At 38.4% G+C, this 13,772-nt stretch overlaps 3 protein-coding genes across 6 annotated transcripts in view; 1 reads left to right on the top strand and 2 right to left on the bottom strand.

Annotated features, from left to right (window-relative positions):
- Nucleotides 1–4,241, top strand: part of LOC117638891 (pentatricopeptide repeat-containing protein At3g21470) — a 4,443-nt gene extending 202 nt beyond the window's left edge. The window contains exons 1-3 of one of the 4 annotated variants that reach the window (XM_034374050.1): nucleotides 1–3,183; nucleotides 3,271–3,381; nucleotides 3,714–4,241. The exon at nucleotides 1–3,183 is cut by the window's left edge and continues 202 nt beyond it. In XM_034374050.1, coding sequence (XP_034229941.1) covers nucleotides 263–1,891 — 1,629 coding nt within the window. In that variant the 5' untranslated portion in view covers nucleotides 1–262 and the 3' untranslated portion in view covers nucleotides 1,892–3,183; nucleotides 3,271–3,381; nucleotides 3,714–4,241. Of the gene's footprint in view, nucleotides 3,631–3,713 lie in introns of all 4 variants that reach the window. The other 3 variants (XM_034374051.1, XM_034374048.1, XM_034374049.1) reach the window with 3 other exon arrangements.
- LOC117638892 (psbP domain-containing protein 4, chloroplastic) lies at nucleotides 2,289–4,243 on the bottom strand. The gene is made up of 5 exons (XM_034374053.1): nucleotides 3,738–4,243; nucleotides 3,292–3,395; nucleotides 3,016–3,127; nucleotides 2,667–2,894; nucleotides 2,289–2,558 (listed from the first exon to the last, which is right to left on the bottom strand). Exons 1-5 carry the CDS (start codon nucleotides 4,042–4,044, stop codon nucleotides 2,494–2,496), a joined length of 816 nt encoding a protein of 271 aa, XP_034229944.1. The 5' UTR covers nucleotides 4,045–4,243; the 3' UTR covers nucleotides 2,289–2,493.
- A 2,015-nt stretch (nucleotides 4,244–6,258) lies between these two features.
- On the bottom strand, nucleotides 6,259–13,733 carry LOC117638882 (probable beta-1,4-xylosyltransferase IRX10). Its single transcript, XM_034374040.1, has 8 exons — nucleotides 13,138–13,733; nucleotides 12,604–12,750; nucleotides 12,392–12,456; nucleotides 9,113–9,182; nucleotides 7,825–8,043; nucleotides 7,022–7,165; nucleotides 6,784–6,919; nucleotides 6,259–6,665 (listed from the first exon to the last, which is right to left on the bottom strand). Exons 1-8 carry the CDS (start codon nucleotides 13,513–13,515, stop codon nucleotides 6,436–6,438), a joined length of 1,389 nt encoding a protein of 462 aa, XP_034229931.1. The 5' UTR covers nucleotides 13,516–13,733; the 3' UTR covers nucleotides 6,259–6,435.
- Between the last annotated feature and the right edge of the window lie 39 nt (nucleotides 13,734–13,772).

Consider the following 13,772-nt stretch of genomic DNA (forward strand, 5'->3'; position numbering starts at 1 on the left):
GAACCCAACACCCAATTGAGATGAACCAAAGTCGTTTGCCAGGGAGAAAAGGGAACTTGCAAACCAATACCCAATTCAATAAACCAAAGTTATAGCCAATCACAAATGGCTCAGACTCCATGAACAACTTCGACTCAAAGTTGGGTTTTTGGGGGTTAAACTTTTCTGGGTATCATGAAAGTTTGAGGATTTGGTGACAAAAAATCAATATTTTTCAATTATTTTTCTGGGGCGTATTTTTTGTGGGTTTTAGCTTGGTTTCATGGCCTTATCCATGTCTGGTGTCTCAAATCAAAAGCACGTCAAACAAAGACATGAGTTCTTCTGCAATACAAATTCAAATCTAAGTCCTGCAAATTGGTCTTACCTTATACGAAATCACCTCTCTCAAGGATCACCTAGACAAGCGCTTCTGGTTTACACCCGAGTTCGGCATCAAGGAATCTACATTGTAGGCCTACTCCCTTTGATTCTCAAGGCTTGTGCTTCTCTTTCCTCCATAAATCATGGGAAGGCATTGCACGCAGAGTCTATCAAGTCTGGTATGAATTGTGATGTGTTGGTTGGTACCTCATTAGTTGACATGTATGCAAAATGCGGGGATGTTTTTGAGTCCCGGAAAGTGTTTGATTATATGCCTGAGAAAAATGTGGTGGCTTGGAATGCAATAATTGGAGGGTACTTGAGAAGTGGGGATACAGCGTCTGCAGTTTTCTTGTTTGAGAAGATGTCAATGCGGACATCTGTGACTTGGATTGAGATGATCGCTGGGTTTGCGCGAAGTGGGGACACTGTGACTGCTAGGCGGTTCTTTGATCAGGTTCCACCTGAGTTGAAGAATGTGGTTACGTGGACTGTGATGGTTGAGGGGTATTGTAGCAATGGGAAGATGGAGGCAGCAAGGGAAGTTTTTGAGGCAATGCCACAGCGCAATTTCTTTGTGTGGTCATCAATGATTTCCGGGTATTGCAAGAAAGGTGATGTTAGGGAGGCCAAGTTCATCTTTGATAGAATCCCAGTCCGGAACTTGGTGAACTGGAATTCTTTGATATCCGGGTATGCACAAAATGGGTATTCTGAGGAGGCTTTGAAAGCATTTGGGAAGATGCAAGCTGAAGGCTTTGAGCCAGATCAAGTTACTGTTGTGAGCGTTTTATCTGCATGTGCTCAGTCTGGGCTTTTAGATGTTGGCAAGAATATACACGATATGTTAGGTCATAAAAGGATAAAGCTTAGTCAGATTGTTCTGAATGCACTTGTAGACATGTACGCAAAATGTGGCGATTTGGTCAATGCAAGGTTGATCTTTGAGGGGATGACTGAGAGGAACAGTGTCTGTTGGAATGCTATGATTTCAGGTCTGGCCATTCATGGACAGTGCAAGCAGGCTCTTGAACTATTTCACAGAATGGAAGATTCAAATGAAAGGCCTGATGACATAACCTTTATTTCTGTTCTGTCGGCTTGTGCGCATGGAGGTTTAGTGGATGAAGGCATAGAAACTTTCTCCAAGATGGAGAAATATGGTTTGGCAGCAGGGATTAAACATTATGGATGCCTGGTTGACCTTTTGGGACGGGCAGGAAGATTAAGAGAGGCTTATGCTTTAATCAAGAGAATGCCAATCAGACCCAATGGCATGGTTTGGGGGGCTATGCTGGGGGCTTGCCGGATTTATATGGATATGGAGATGACTGAACAGGTAGTAAAGGATATTAGCACCCTAGATTCAAATATTGGGTCGGGTGATAATTTACACTATGTGCTTCTGTCAAATATTTATGCTGCTTCCGATTATTGGGAGACGGCTGAAAGGACAAGGATTGCCATGGCAAATGAAGGCTTTCAAAAGACACCTGCTCACAGTGCATTTGTGGCCAGCGGCACATAGCATGTCTTTCGTGTGCCTCTTCTTGGTAAATCATTGCTCTGTGGCAGATCATGACCACTAAGCAATTACCAAAATTGATTCAAATCATAAGTGCAACTCGAACATGCAAATTGTGCGGTGGCTTAAGACGAGAGGATTTTGCATGATGGTAGCTCCCGTCCCATTAGTTCATGTCAGAGTAGAGTTGACTGAGTTAATTTTGGTGATAAAACAAGATGCTTAGATCCAATGAAATTAGGCACCAGTTGCTCAAACAACCTGATATAATGTGCAAAGAATTGATTGGCATCAGAATGTCAGGCTCAACCATTGTTAAAAACAAAAGTGGAGTCGTCAAATCTTGGATTATTTAGGCATTGAATAAAACAGGATTGGCAGCAGCTTCTGGATACTTCTGAACATGAAATCACTGCAAGGGTTCTTAAAAAGCCTTTAGCAAAATGGATTTTGCACATTCAACGCAATTGTGCTGGTTTTCAGTTACAAAGAACTCGTTTACGCTGCAGAGACTTTCATTCTTTTCCCCTTGTGTATATTACAAGTATGAAAATCAAAATGAAGAACTTTATCTTTATGCTACCTCAGGTGACAAAAAATCTCAGTTAGACGACACGAAAGGAGTCGGCTATTTTTTTCAAATCCTTGTAATGCCTCTTCCACTGAAGACCTACAAATACAAACCAAGTATACAGTTAATTTTGTCTGCAGTTATGGCTATTGAATATTTTTTTTTTTCATAGTAAAAAGCATGCCGAAAGAGTCTACTTATCCTTACCACTTCCGGTCACATTAAACAAGTACAGGCGATTCCCAGCTGCAGTTGCTGTGATCAGAACATGAGGAGGCTCCAACTCATACTGGTAATATGTTCTTCCAGAGTCTTGTACAACATTTATGCTCATAACCTTCCCTTCAACATTCTCCCCAATAACTTCTGGTCCAAATGCATTGATCACTGTCTCTGGACGTCCAATTTTTTCAATTGTGGCATCTCCATCAAGATCTGGGCATAACAAGCAGAGTTTAAAAATCAATATCTTGAGACTGACTTCGGGACATGCATCCAAGGGCACTTGCCCAATTGCAGAAAGAAAAGAGAAAAACTAGATTGTATCAATACTCACTATCTGCAAATCTCAGGACAGGGGCAACAATGACAGAGAGGCGCCCCTCCTTGGAGCTACCGAATCTCAAATCGATCTCTGTACCACCTAGATCTGCTATTGATACAGGAACCTGTTGCATGGTAAAGCAGACAGATAAGTAAACTTGAGGCAGTTTTCAGACAGAAGGTAAAGCATGTGCAAACTTAAGCTCATGTTTAAATCTTTCATTTTGTTTAGCAATACAAGTATCATGTACCAATTTAAGCTCCCAAGTTTGATGGACTAGATTGCTACCTCTTCCCAATCTTGAGGAACTGAAAAGAGATAAGGGATGATAGGGCTCCAACCAACGCCATGACCTCCAGACTTTTCATCCGGTCTGCGGTATGTCCTCCATCCTGTCTAAGCATATACTTCTCAGTGAATGAGACCATATACTTGAAAACAAAAACAGAGAAAAGCAACTGTAATTTGCAGGACCATTCTTTTTTCAGCCTTGTAAACTGTTCAGTTTTAGAAAGGGCAGTCTATGCATGATTTTTAGCTCATTGTGGGCTCTGCATGTTATAATTATGATGTCCAAATTTATGCAATATGCACATAACACAATGCCATATTACAACTAGAAAGAAGGTTAGAATTAGGAGAGGGTAAATCTTATAATCTTTTTTTTTTCTTTCTTTTATGATATTTGAACTCTTGTTTGTTGCTATCAGAAGTGTAAGATGAAAGATGCCAACCTTGCTCATCCGGTTCAGACAGACCGGGAATCCTGCCTGCTAGAAGACCTTGTTTTACCACTGCCAAGCCTTCCCTTGGAAAACCCAATACTGCAGAAGAAAACAAAGAAACTCCTGCCGACAGCACTGATCTTCTCTTCAAAATCCCAGAAAAGTTCTCAGCTTCTTCAACAACCAAGCCATTCTCTGCTTTTGTCCTACAAGTTCCATGTTCCAATGAAGAATGAACAACCAAACTCTGGGAAGGGACTGCTTGCGGCTGATAAGTCCAGCAAAAGCTGCCACTGGTAAGTAAAGCTGTTCTCATTTCCTCAACCACTTCAGAAATGGAAGAGAAGTGAGATGCTTTTAGACTTCCTGTAATTTTTTCAGTTTGTGTTCAGAAAATTTAAGACCAATAAGAGAATGTTGTAGAAGTTGAGGTTCCCAGTTGCTTCTGATTTTTTGTAGCATTTGTGGTGCAGAAATCCCTGCGATTTTTATCTAATCGTTTTAAGACTGACACGCGGCATTCTTTATCTCTTGTGTTGTTATTTATCTCTTTGGCGCTTACCTTTTACTTCCGGTCGTCAACTTTATGTCTCCAAGTTGAAATTAGATTGAGCAGTTGATCCCTCACTTACGCAAGAAAGTTATTAGTTTTACAAGCGTTACATATTATTTCTAACTCTTATCAAGGACAACCTTATGAGACAAACCCTAGGAGAGGAAAGAGTACCATACATATCATGGACTGACAAGAGAGTTCGATTTAGATCACTTCAGACCATTACAATAAAAGAACAAATCAAAAACGAAAACTAACACATAGACCTCCAATGAGAATCGCAACTATAGACCAACACAGTAGACCCACATGAGAGGACCGTAGAACATCCCAACTGTCAAAAGAAGCATTTATGAGCAAAATCATAGTCCTTTGACACTCACACAAATTACAAGGCATACCATAGCAGAAATCAGGTGAGAACACGTAGGAGGAACGTATAAACAATAGTAAAAGGACCCCTAAGAAGCACTCCACTTCGACTTAGAACTGGACAAAAAAAACCTCCTATGACCAAACATAGTTATTTGGTTGGCGCAGAGTAAAAAAGATCACCACATCCCAACAACTACAGCCAGTGTCATTGTTGCCGCCGTCGTTAAAACAGAAACAAAACATCAGCCACTAGGTATCACAACTCTCCCGAGGAAAGACACAATCCAACATCACCACATAAACAACAATATTTTAAAAAAAAAAAAAAAAAAGTCTTGAGTTGGGGAATTCCAATTTTATTTATTTATTTATTTATGGTCAAAAGGGAAATTGCAACATAGATCTCTTTCAATATTGAGAAGTTAGTGACATTTTAAGATAAAATTGATAAGTTTATCCCTAGGATCCTATATTTTAGAATAGTAATTTTTTTTTTTTTTTAATACAAGCGACGTTAAAGAAGGGAGAAATCGAACCTAGAACTTCAAGTAGAGAGATAAATACTGTTACCTACAACCCTCTAATTTTTCAATTGACCCCCTTCTTTTTTAATAAACTTTTTATTTTATTTTAATGAATTCTCTATTAAAAAGTTGAAATGCACCAAGAGCCACTTGATATATCTTTCTTTTTTGAACTTGTAGACAGACATTTGACTGAAGAACCATAATTCATTACCACAAGGTCAAATTTTCAGATAACTCTCCGAATTTCAAGAATACACGCATACGCGTTGTGTCACTTGAACCATAAGCTAAGATCAGTCACTTGACTATATTGATTCACTACTTTAATCAAAAAAATCACCAAATGCTTTCCTTGAAATAAAAAGTTTCTCATAATTATTGTGCTTCTAGTGTAGACTTGAAAGTTACAAAATTTCTCCAAAAGATGGAGGAAATTGCAAGAAAGGTTCTAGGAAGAAAAATAAAGTCGAATTACGTGAAGGCTTATCATCAAACAATGCCATCAAGAAAAAAGAATATATCAGCGAAGCCTTCCTCTTCACTTTGCACCTAAATTGCGTTCACCCTGAGGTGGTCTTAACTCGAGAAGCCTTTCTCTTCCAGGAAAACATTCTTCTAGCTAGGCAATGTGATTCTAAAACAATACTTGAAGACCTTGACCCCAAGACAAACAAAATCGATGATGAGCACAAATGCGTTTTCTAATTCAAAATTGGTATAAAGACCATTGGATCCAAAATCACATGAATCGTCAAAATTGACCCACAAGACTCATCTTCGTAGTAAGAAAAACTCATTTAACAAAGATTGAAATGCCGAATAAATCAGCGAATCTACAAATGGTGGTAAGTATAAGGCTATTCTCATTTCTTCTACCACTAAAAACACCCAGCAGCCCAGAACTCCTAACCCAACAGCCAACCTCCCCCTCCCCACCTCTCTGGGCAGGCGGGAGGTTTATTAAGGGGATGGCTTTAACAGAAAAGCTTGGATGGGGGCTTTGAGAGAGAGAGAGAGAGAGAGAGAGAGAGAGAGAGAGAGGGGCAATATTTTTCTGATAGGAGATGTTCTGTAGTATGTAAAGTCGTAAACATCTGGAACTTTTCACTAGACTAAAAAGATATATCAATAAACTGTATACAACAAATATTTAGTTATGAATAAAAAAAATTAACATATGAACTTTTGAAAGACACAGAGACTATACAAAGAGGCTGTATAGATCAGCATTCCATGCATAATCTGATAATCAAGGCAAAGGCATTGGAGGTCTCCAATCGGAAAACTGTACCAAGTTTCTATTTACAACAGATCCATTGTGCAGCCAGAATGTTTCAGTTGACTGGTGAAACAGCCTGACTTTCCTCTGAAGTTCCCAAAGAATTGCATGCATTGCAGAACATGAAGCTGATTCAGAAGCATAGGCCCATAAACATCTTACTTGTCTGCCACGGCTTATCATCCCCTCTATATTTTCATCTGCAGGAGAGAAAAAAACAAAGAATCAAAACATAAGAAATTGGACAGAAGTTTTTGCAATGATATGCTGAAATATAGATTGACCAGAGCAAGATGTAAATGGAGTGCTGCATTTGACCTGGTATTGACTCTAGGTACTGCAAAAGCTCGGGACCTATTCGAGTGGACGGCCATTTAATTGATATCTGGGTGTAGTCAACAACATTCTGGAAAGGCAATTCAACTTGATCTGATAATATCACAGGGACACACTCCTGTAGCAGCAAGAAAAGCATTATTTCTACAGATCTAACATTTTATGTGCAGGCCTAGAAAGAGAGAGAGAGAGAAGGGGAGGGAGAGAGAGAGAGAGAGACCACAAAGAAAGCCTCATAAAAACGAAGAGTCCAAGATGACTCCCCACGTGGAGCAAGGCAGAATTTGGCGTTGCGCAGATGTTCAAAATAATCTATCCTTCCCAATTTGTCAGGACCACTGAACTTCAGCTCTGGACATTCCAACTGTTTATAATATTAACAGACATATATTGAATATCTCTCCCTAATAACAGTGTACAAGAATTAAAGTAATGTAATCATGTCCAATGAGACTTAATGACAATGATATGGCCATGGTAATCAGCCATTTTAACCCAAAAACAAACAGAAATTCCACCAAAAAAACAAAGCAAAGCAAAAAACACATAAAATAAAGGAAAAGGACCAAGTCGATGACACAATGCAGATTCTAGTAAACTCACAGCTAAAAGCCAATGCCCATGGTCAACTGTTTAGTTTGAAGTTCAAAATCCAAGCATTAACAGGACTAACGGTTGGTAAATGAAGTTATTATTTGTGTGACTGTGCTAGCTCTTCAATTCCAGCATATAAACATGTCAAAGATTATATAGAAAACATCCGTACTTAGTACTTACAAGTTCTAACTACTATGCTTTTCAAGTAAATGCGCCAAATGGGCTTTCTGCTTTATTCCACAAAGTTTTAAAAAAGTGGATTACAGAGTATCTTTTCCACGGCAAATACCCATAGCGTAGATACAACTCAATAAATATCTCAAACTTCAAACTTGAATTGAACTCGACATCAAAGGTGGAAACTAGATAAGATGCATGAAATTCCACAATTGAGATAATCTCATTCAGCCAATTCAGGTGTCATACCTTATCTGGAAATTGATTTGAAAGCTCTATCAACTTAAGACGGCCAACCTTTCCTTGTGCACGGCCTAAATAGTTTGCTAAAAACTTCCGTTTTGACAATGGCAAAGGATGAACCAAGGTGGCCCCATTTGTAGTCATCCCGTCCTCAACGTTCCCAGGAATAATGATATCTTTCCACGTATTGAAGGCACTTGTATCTTTCTTATCAGTGCGATCACCCTGCACTAACATATAAATTACGCATCTTTTATGCATTTTCCCTCTCATAAATAATCTACTACGCCATAATAAAAGCTTGCAATAGAACAAACTACAATCGATGTATCAATTCCATTACCAAAGTGATTCAAATGTGGTAACACAGGCTAAAAAAAACTTCTTGTCCTGTATAAGGAACATATATGATTTAGAATATAAAAATTATGGGAGAAAAAAATGATGATGACACAAGTCCAATATTTCTTTTCCAATTGATAAATCCTTTCAGGTGCGTTCTTCTATATAAGATAGTAAAACAAAGTGGGTGGATGTATCAACACCGTCTATCAATCGTCTCTCAAGAGTTATCAGTTTAAATATACCATCGTTTTCTCTGCATTTGCATTCCGAACATAAGTTCCATTTCTCAATTGTTTTTTTAACCTTTCCTTCTGCCCTTATTTAATTGGATTGGATGCATATACTAACATTTAATACTTATCGAGCAATAACACTTTTTTCTGGTAACAAAAAACAAACCAAAAAAAAAAAACTTTTTATATGTAGGAGTTGGAAATATTTTTATCATACAAAAAATTGTTTGAGATGGTAGAATATTATTGTCCCTAGACCTAGACCTGAAGTGAACTAGAATAACAATTGTTTATAACATTCTGCTAAAGCAAACTCCAAAGATTCTTCTTCTTGTACAATAGAAAAATTTATTCTTACACGATAATATTTATATCAAATTGTATAAATAATATGCAAGGCATGTGTTGACAATCCTGGTTTCAGACTAATTTTAATGTAGACTTTAAATCCAAAACCCATAAAAGTTCAAACCAGATTTCTCATGCACAATGTCACATGTAGAACTCCGATAGAAAAATATCAAAAGTAAAACAGACCCACTCTGTGCCCCTTGCATGACCAGATTCTTAACATGGACATTTATGACCACTGTGTTTAAGGCCCAAATTGACTTGACACTAAATAGCTGAGTCCTTATAATGGGAATTTTAGTCAATCAGTAGCACTATTAAATTTGTAAAATAACTTAAGCATAAAGGATGGAATAAGTAAATACCTCAGGGGTAAGAATAATGGAACGATTTATGTATGTTGCCCAAGATCTAAATAGGTGAGCTCCAGCACCACTGTGAAAACAAGAAAGTCAGCATCATTGACACAACTTGAAATGTTTGGTACATTTTCTTTTTTGAGAAGAACAAAGGTTGGATAAGGAATAATTTTTTACAAGTCCATCACAGTCATAGGATAGACTTTAAACATTTTTCTTCAACTTTAAATAACAAGAAAGATTATAAAATTATCACGTTTACCATGGCTACTCCATACAAATGAAAGTCCAACAACTTCCTTGCCATATAAATTCCAACTAATAGATATTATTTAAAGCATCATTTTATTCTTTTATCCTAGGCCAGACATAATTCTGTGCAGGATATAAGCGTTTTTGACGTAGAACAAGTAATAAAACTTTGAAAACAGACGGATTTCAAAATTGAAACATCACTGGGTTCCTGAATAGGAGGAGCATCAATCACTGGGTTCCTGAATAGGAGGAGTATCAATCACTGGGTTCCTGATGGGATGCTGTTCACCCTGGAAACGGTACTTGTTGGAACCCCGGGAAGGATATCTCCTTTGGGTACCAGCCCTTCAATGTTGTGACTTGATCGTTGGAAATGGGAACCTGGTGTTGTTCTGGGAGGATACTTGGTTGGAAGAGGGTTCTTTGAAGGAGTTGTTTCCTAGATTGTTTGCGCTCTCTAGGAATCAACAACATTGTGTTTCCAGTCTTGTGGATTGATGTGTCCATCCTTACAATTGGAACTTCAGTTTCAGGAGAAATATTAATGAGGTGGAGGTGGGTGAGTTGTTGTGGATGTTGCAGATTTTGGATAGGGTTCGACTGTCCCAATATCGCAGTGATAGCAGAAGGTGGAAGCTTGATGGGTCCGGGTCGTTTTCCTGCAAATCCTATAGTTCTTTTCTCTGTAATAATGGCAACATGCAGATTTTTTCTCCCGCTTCCCAGATTTGGAAGTCTAAGGTCCCTCCTAAAGTTAAATTTCACGTGTGGTTGCTAGCTCTCAGGAAGCTCAATACCTGTGACCATCTTCAAAAGAAGAGGCCTTTTATGTGTCTTTCTCCCCACAGGTGTGCTCTGTGCAATCTTTGCGAGGAAAGTGCTGATCACATGCTTCTTCACTGCCTTTTTTCTTTACAAGTTTGGTGGAAGTTGTTCAGGGAGATTGATGCTTGCTGGGTTATTCCAAAAGGCAGTTATGATTTTTTGAGTACTAAGTTTGAGGCTCTAGGCAAGGGGAAGAAAGCCAAAAGTGGTTCTGTGGAATATTTGGGTGGAGCGTAATAAAAGAATTTTTTAAGATTACAAGGGAGAGGGGGGTTGACGAAATTTGGAACAGAGCTAGATTCTGGGCAGCTTTATGGACTTCAGTTTCTTCAGACTTTTTGGATTATTCCCTTACTATCATTTTGTTGGATTTGGTGGCAGAGGTGAAATGAGGATATGGTCCTCCCTTCCGTTTGTTTCTTTTTCCTTTTCCTCTTTTGTGATCTTTGGTTTTTTTGTTGTTGTTGTTGTTGTTCTGTTGGCTGTGGATGCCTTATCCACCTTTTTTATACATCTTTTCTCTTATATAAAAAAAATCACTGGTATGACTGGCTCAAAAATAGGAAGATCTTGCTCAATATTTGGTAGGATTGGATCTGTCAGTTCAAGAACATGAGAAGCTTGGTCAAACATTGGTAAGATGGGGTCTTTTGGTTCAAGAATCAGATCCATCGAAACAAAGAGAAGAGAATCTTGATGGATCATTGGACCATTAAAGACAGGAGCACCTTCGGGCTCCAATAGAGTGGTTGTTTGGGTAAATTACTCAAATGGTCCTCAAACTTGTACGCGATTTACATTTTGGTCCCTAAATTAAAATATTAGTCCAAATGGTACATAAATTCTATTTTAATCGCCCATTTGATCCAACCGTTACATTCTGTCAATATTGCTGTTAAATATGAGGGCAAATTGGTCATTTCGTACGTTAAAATAAAAAAATAATTAAAAAAAAATAAAAACTCAGTAATTGGAATAGGGGAGAAGAAATCGAAGGGAGGGGGTTTGGGTCTCATGATTTTTTCCTCTCTTTTTCTTCAATTATTTTCTAATTTTGTATTTATTTTAACCCTATTTTATTTGTTAATTATGAAAAGTCGTATTTACCCCTAAAATTTGGTTACATTTAACAGAAAATGTAACGGTTGGATCAAATGAGCGATTAAAATAGAGTTTATGTACCATTTGGACTAATAATTTAATTTAGGGACCAAAATGTAAATCGTGTACAAGTTTGAGGACTATTTGAGTAATTTACCCGTGGTTGTTTTCTCTATCATGCAGTCATGTAAGCTTGACATGCTGAAAATTGGGCATCCAAGGTGTCACGAAATTCATGCTCGTTTTTTTTCTCCACTTTTTGTGGTTTTATTAATGCATGTGTAGTGGCAGTGAGATGCTAGGTTGAAGGAGATGGCTTGTTAGAACCCAATATCCCACATTGGAAAAATAGCACATCTTGGGATGGTTTAAGAGCTCTTCCGGACCCTTCTCTTACAAGCTGATTTTTAGGGGCAAGTTCTACCCAGGGGCTCTCAATTGGTATCAAACCCTAATTTCACCACACAACTGGGTAACACTCTGCAGAAGGGGTGACCTATAGGCTGGATTAAGATTATCAGTATTTTTATCGTCACGTTCTTATTACTTTCCAATTTCTAGTAGATAGAGGATTACTGTCCTGTTTGTAGCAGGATTAGGTTGTCATAAATGTGTTTTATAATTAGAACGAAATTATCTCTTCTTATATTTTCTCCTGTATCTCTATCATATAAACCCTAATATCTCTTCTCATCTAGATTTCTCTTCCGTCTATCTATTTCTCTCTGCACCTGCTCTTCTACCATTATAATTTTGTTTCTAATCCTCTGTTTTCTTCTTCTAATTTCCTTGTTCTGTCTTTCTAATTCTCTATTTTCTATTATCTTGAACCGTAATTCTCTTATCTTCTAAAATCCTTTCTAGTTTTTACGCTCTCGTTACTTGCTTTACATCAGTTTTCCTTTCAAAATTACACACATATAGTGGAAGGCAAGAAACCGCTCAGTTAATTCATTTTAGGGACTGTTCTACAGCTAAAGATCCATATCAGTTATTTTTTTACCCTTCTTCCAAAATGTTAAGGGTGGAACAATGTATGATTTCTATTTTCAGGCCAAACCCAAAAGAAGAAAAAAAGTTACTGACCAAACCAAACTAGCATACCTAGGGAAAACAAATATGTGGTCACGGCCGCCAGATCGCCTGAAATATGGCATTTGACTTAACACCTGTAAGAAACAATTTGACTGAATGAGCATAACATAATAAGATTTTAGACTTATCCCCATCAATTATAAAGCTCATCACCGTGCATAAGCACAGCTACAAGAAACACCTAGACTTTAGGTTTCTAAATGAAATGAAAAGGAATCTACCTTCACATATGTCTGGTTTATCTCCTTATCATTAAGACCACCCATCATTCGAACACATTTAGTATACGCAGGTACAAAAAATAGGTCTGCTTCCTCTTTCTTCCGTGTTCGGAACCTCGATTTTAGCAGTAGCCTGTGTATTTTAACCTACATTTGATAACAAAGCAAATTCAAAGCCCACATATATACTTTCTAATAACAATGTCATGATTTTCTTTCTTTTCTCCATTTAGAAAGTTTCTCATCAACAACAAAAGAACCTATAACCAATTATTCTACCCAAGTTTAAAGGCTTAGACATTTAAGCACAGGCAGTAGTCAGGATTTCAAGCACAGGCACATATATACTAGCTTTCATATATTACATTTTGCAAAAACCTAGACTTGGCTTCAATTGCTGCATAAACAAGGTTAGTTTATTTTCCTACGCATTTTTCAGTTGCCAAACAGAGCATGAATTCAAATCTACCCAAATTTAAAACAATTTATAAAATCAAATCAAATCAATTTCATCATATTGAGAAAGGAAATTACCTGAGTGCCCCACTGACCTTTCAAGCAAGTGCTGGAGTCGATGGTGCCATCCCTCCCGCGCATCAAGGCCTTGAGGCCATCGATCTCGCGGTCATCGTAGACGTAGATTTTGAGGTCGAGGTGGGGCCCGTATCCCCGATGGGGCCACAAGAGATCTCGACCATCGGAGACATGGACGGAGCTCCGTGAAGTGGGGATGAGATCGACGGTGGAGAAGTGAGAGGCGCAGGGGCGGAAGGAGCGGTCGAAGAGACTTGTGAAGAAGAAGGTGGCGGCGACCAAGAGGAGGGCTCCGATCTGGTGCGTGCGGGTGCATAGTGGCTGCTGGTGGTGGTGCTGCCCGCCGAAAGGTCGGGCTTTGTTGTTAATACTTCCCATTTTCGGACTCTGGGAATGAGTTTCAGACTGTCAGTGGCTGGAGTGGTTCTGCATCTGGGGAAGAAGGCATTACATGAAAACGACGTCGGCTGGCTCTGTGTTTATTTATTTTTGTTAATGGAAAATGGTAATTAGAATTTAGATCGTATTTCAACATTAGTTAGATGGAAGCTAGTTGATCATCTTTGGAAGTCCCTGAAAATACCTTGTCCTAGCCAGTGTGTGATGTAATTAAGTTCACTAAACAAGAGACTGGA

The sequence above is a fragment of the Prunus dulcis genome, chromosome 8 (assembly GCF_902201215.1).
Source record: "Prunus dulcis chromosome 8, ALMONDv2, whole genome shotgun sequence".
NCBI classification, from domain to species: Eukaryota; Viridiplantae; Streptophyta; class Magnoliopsida; order Rosales; family Rosaceae; genus Prunus; species Prunus dulcis.

Coding starts and splice junctions, on each gene's coding strand:
- LOC117638892 (XM_034374053.1), bottom strand. CDS start 4,044: ATGAGAACAGCTTTACTTACCAGTGGCAGCTTTTGCTGGACTTATCAG. Junction 2,895..3,015: donor TGTCCTGAGATTTGCAGATA/GTGAGTATTGAT, acceptor TGTTATGCCCAG/ATCTTGATGGAGATGCCACA. Junction 2,559..2,666: donor GTTTAATGTGACCGGAAGTG/GTAAGGATAAGT, acceptor TTGTATTTGTAG/GTCTTCAGTGGAAGAGGCAT.
- LOC117638882 (XM_034374040.1), bottom strand. CDS start 13,515: ATGGGAAGTATTAACAACAAAGCCCGACCTTTCGGCGGGCAGCACCAC. Junction 12,751..13,137: donor AAGGTCAGTGGGGCACTCAG/GTAATTTCCTTT, acceptor TATCAAATGTAG/GTTAAAATACACAGGCTACT. Junction 8,044..9,112: donor CCATTATTCTTACCCCTGAG/GTATTTACTTAT, acceptor ATGTTAGTGCAG/GGTGATCGCACTGATAAGAA.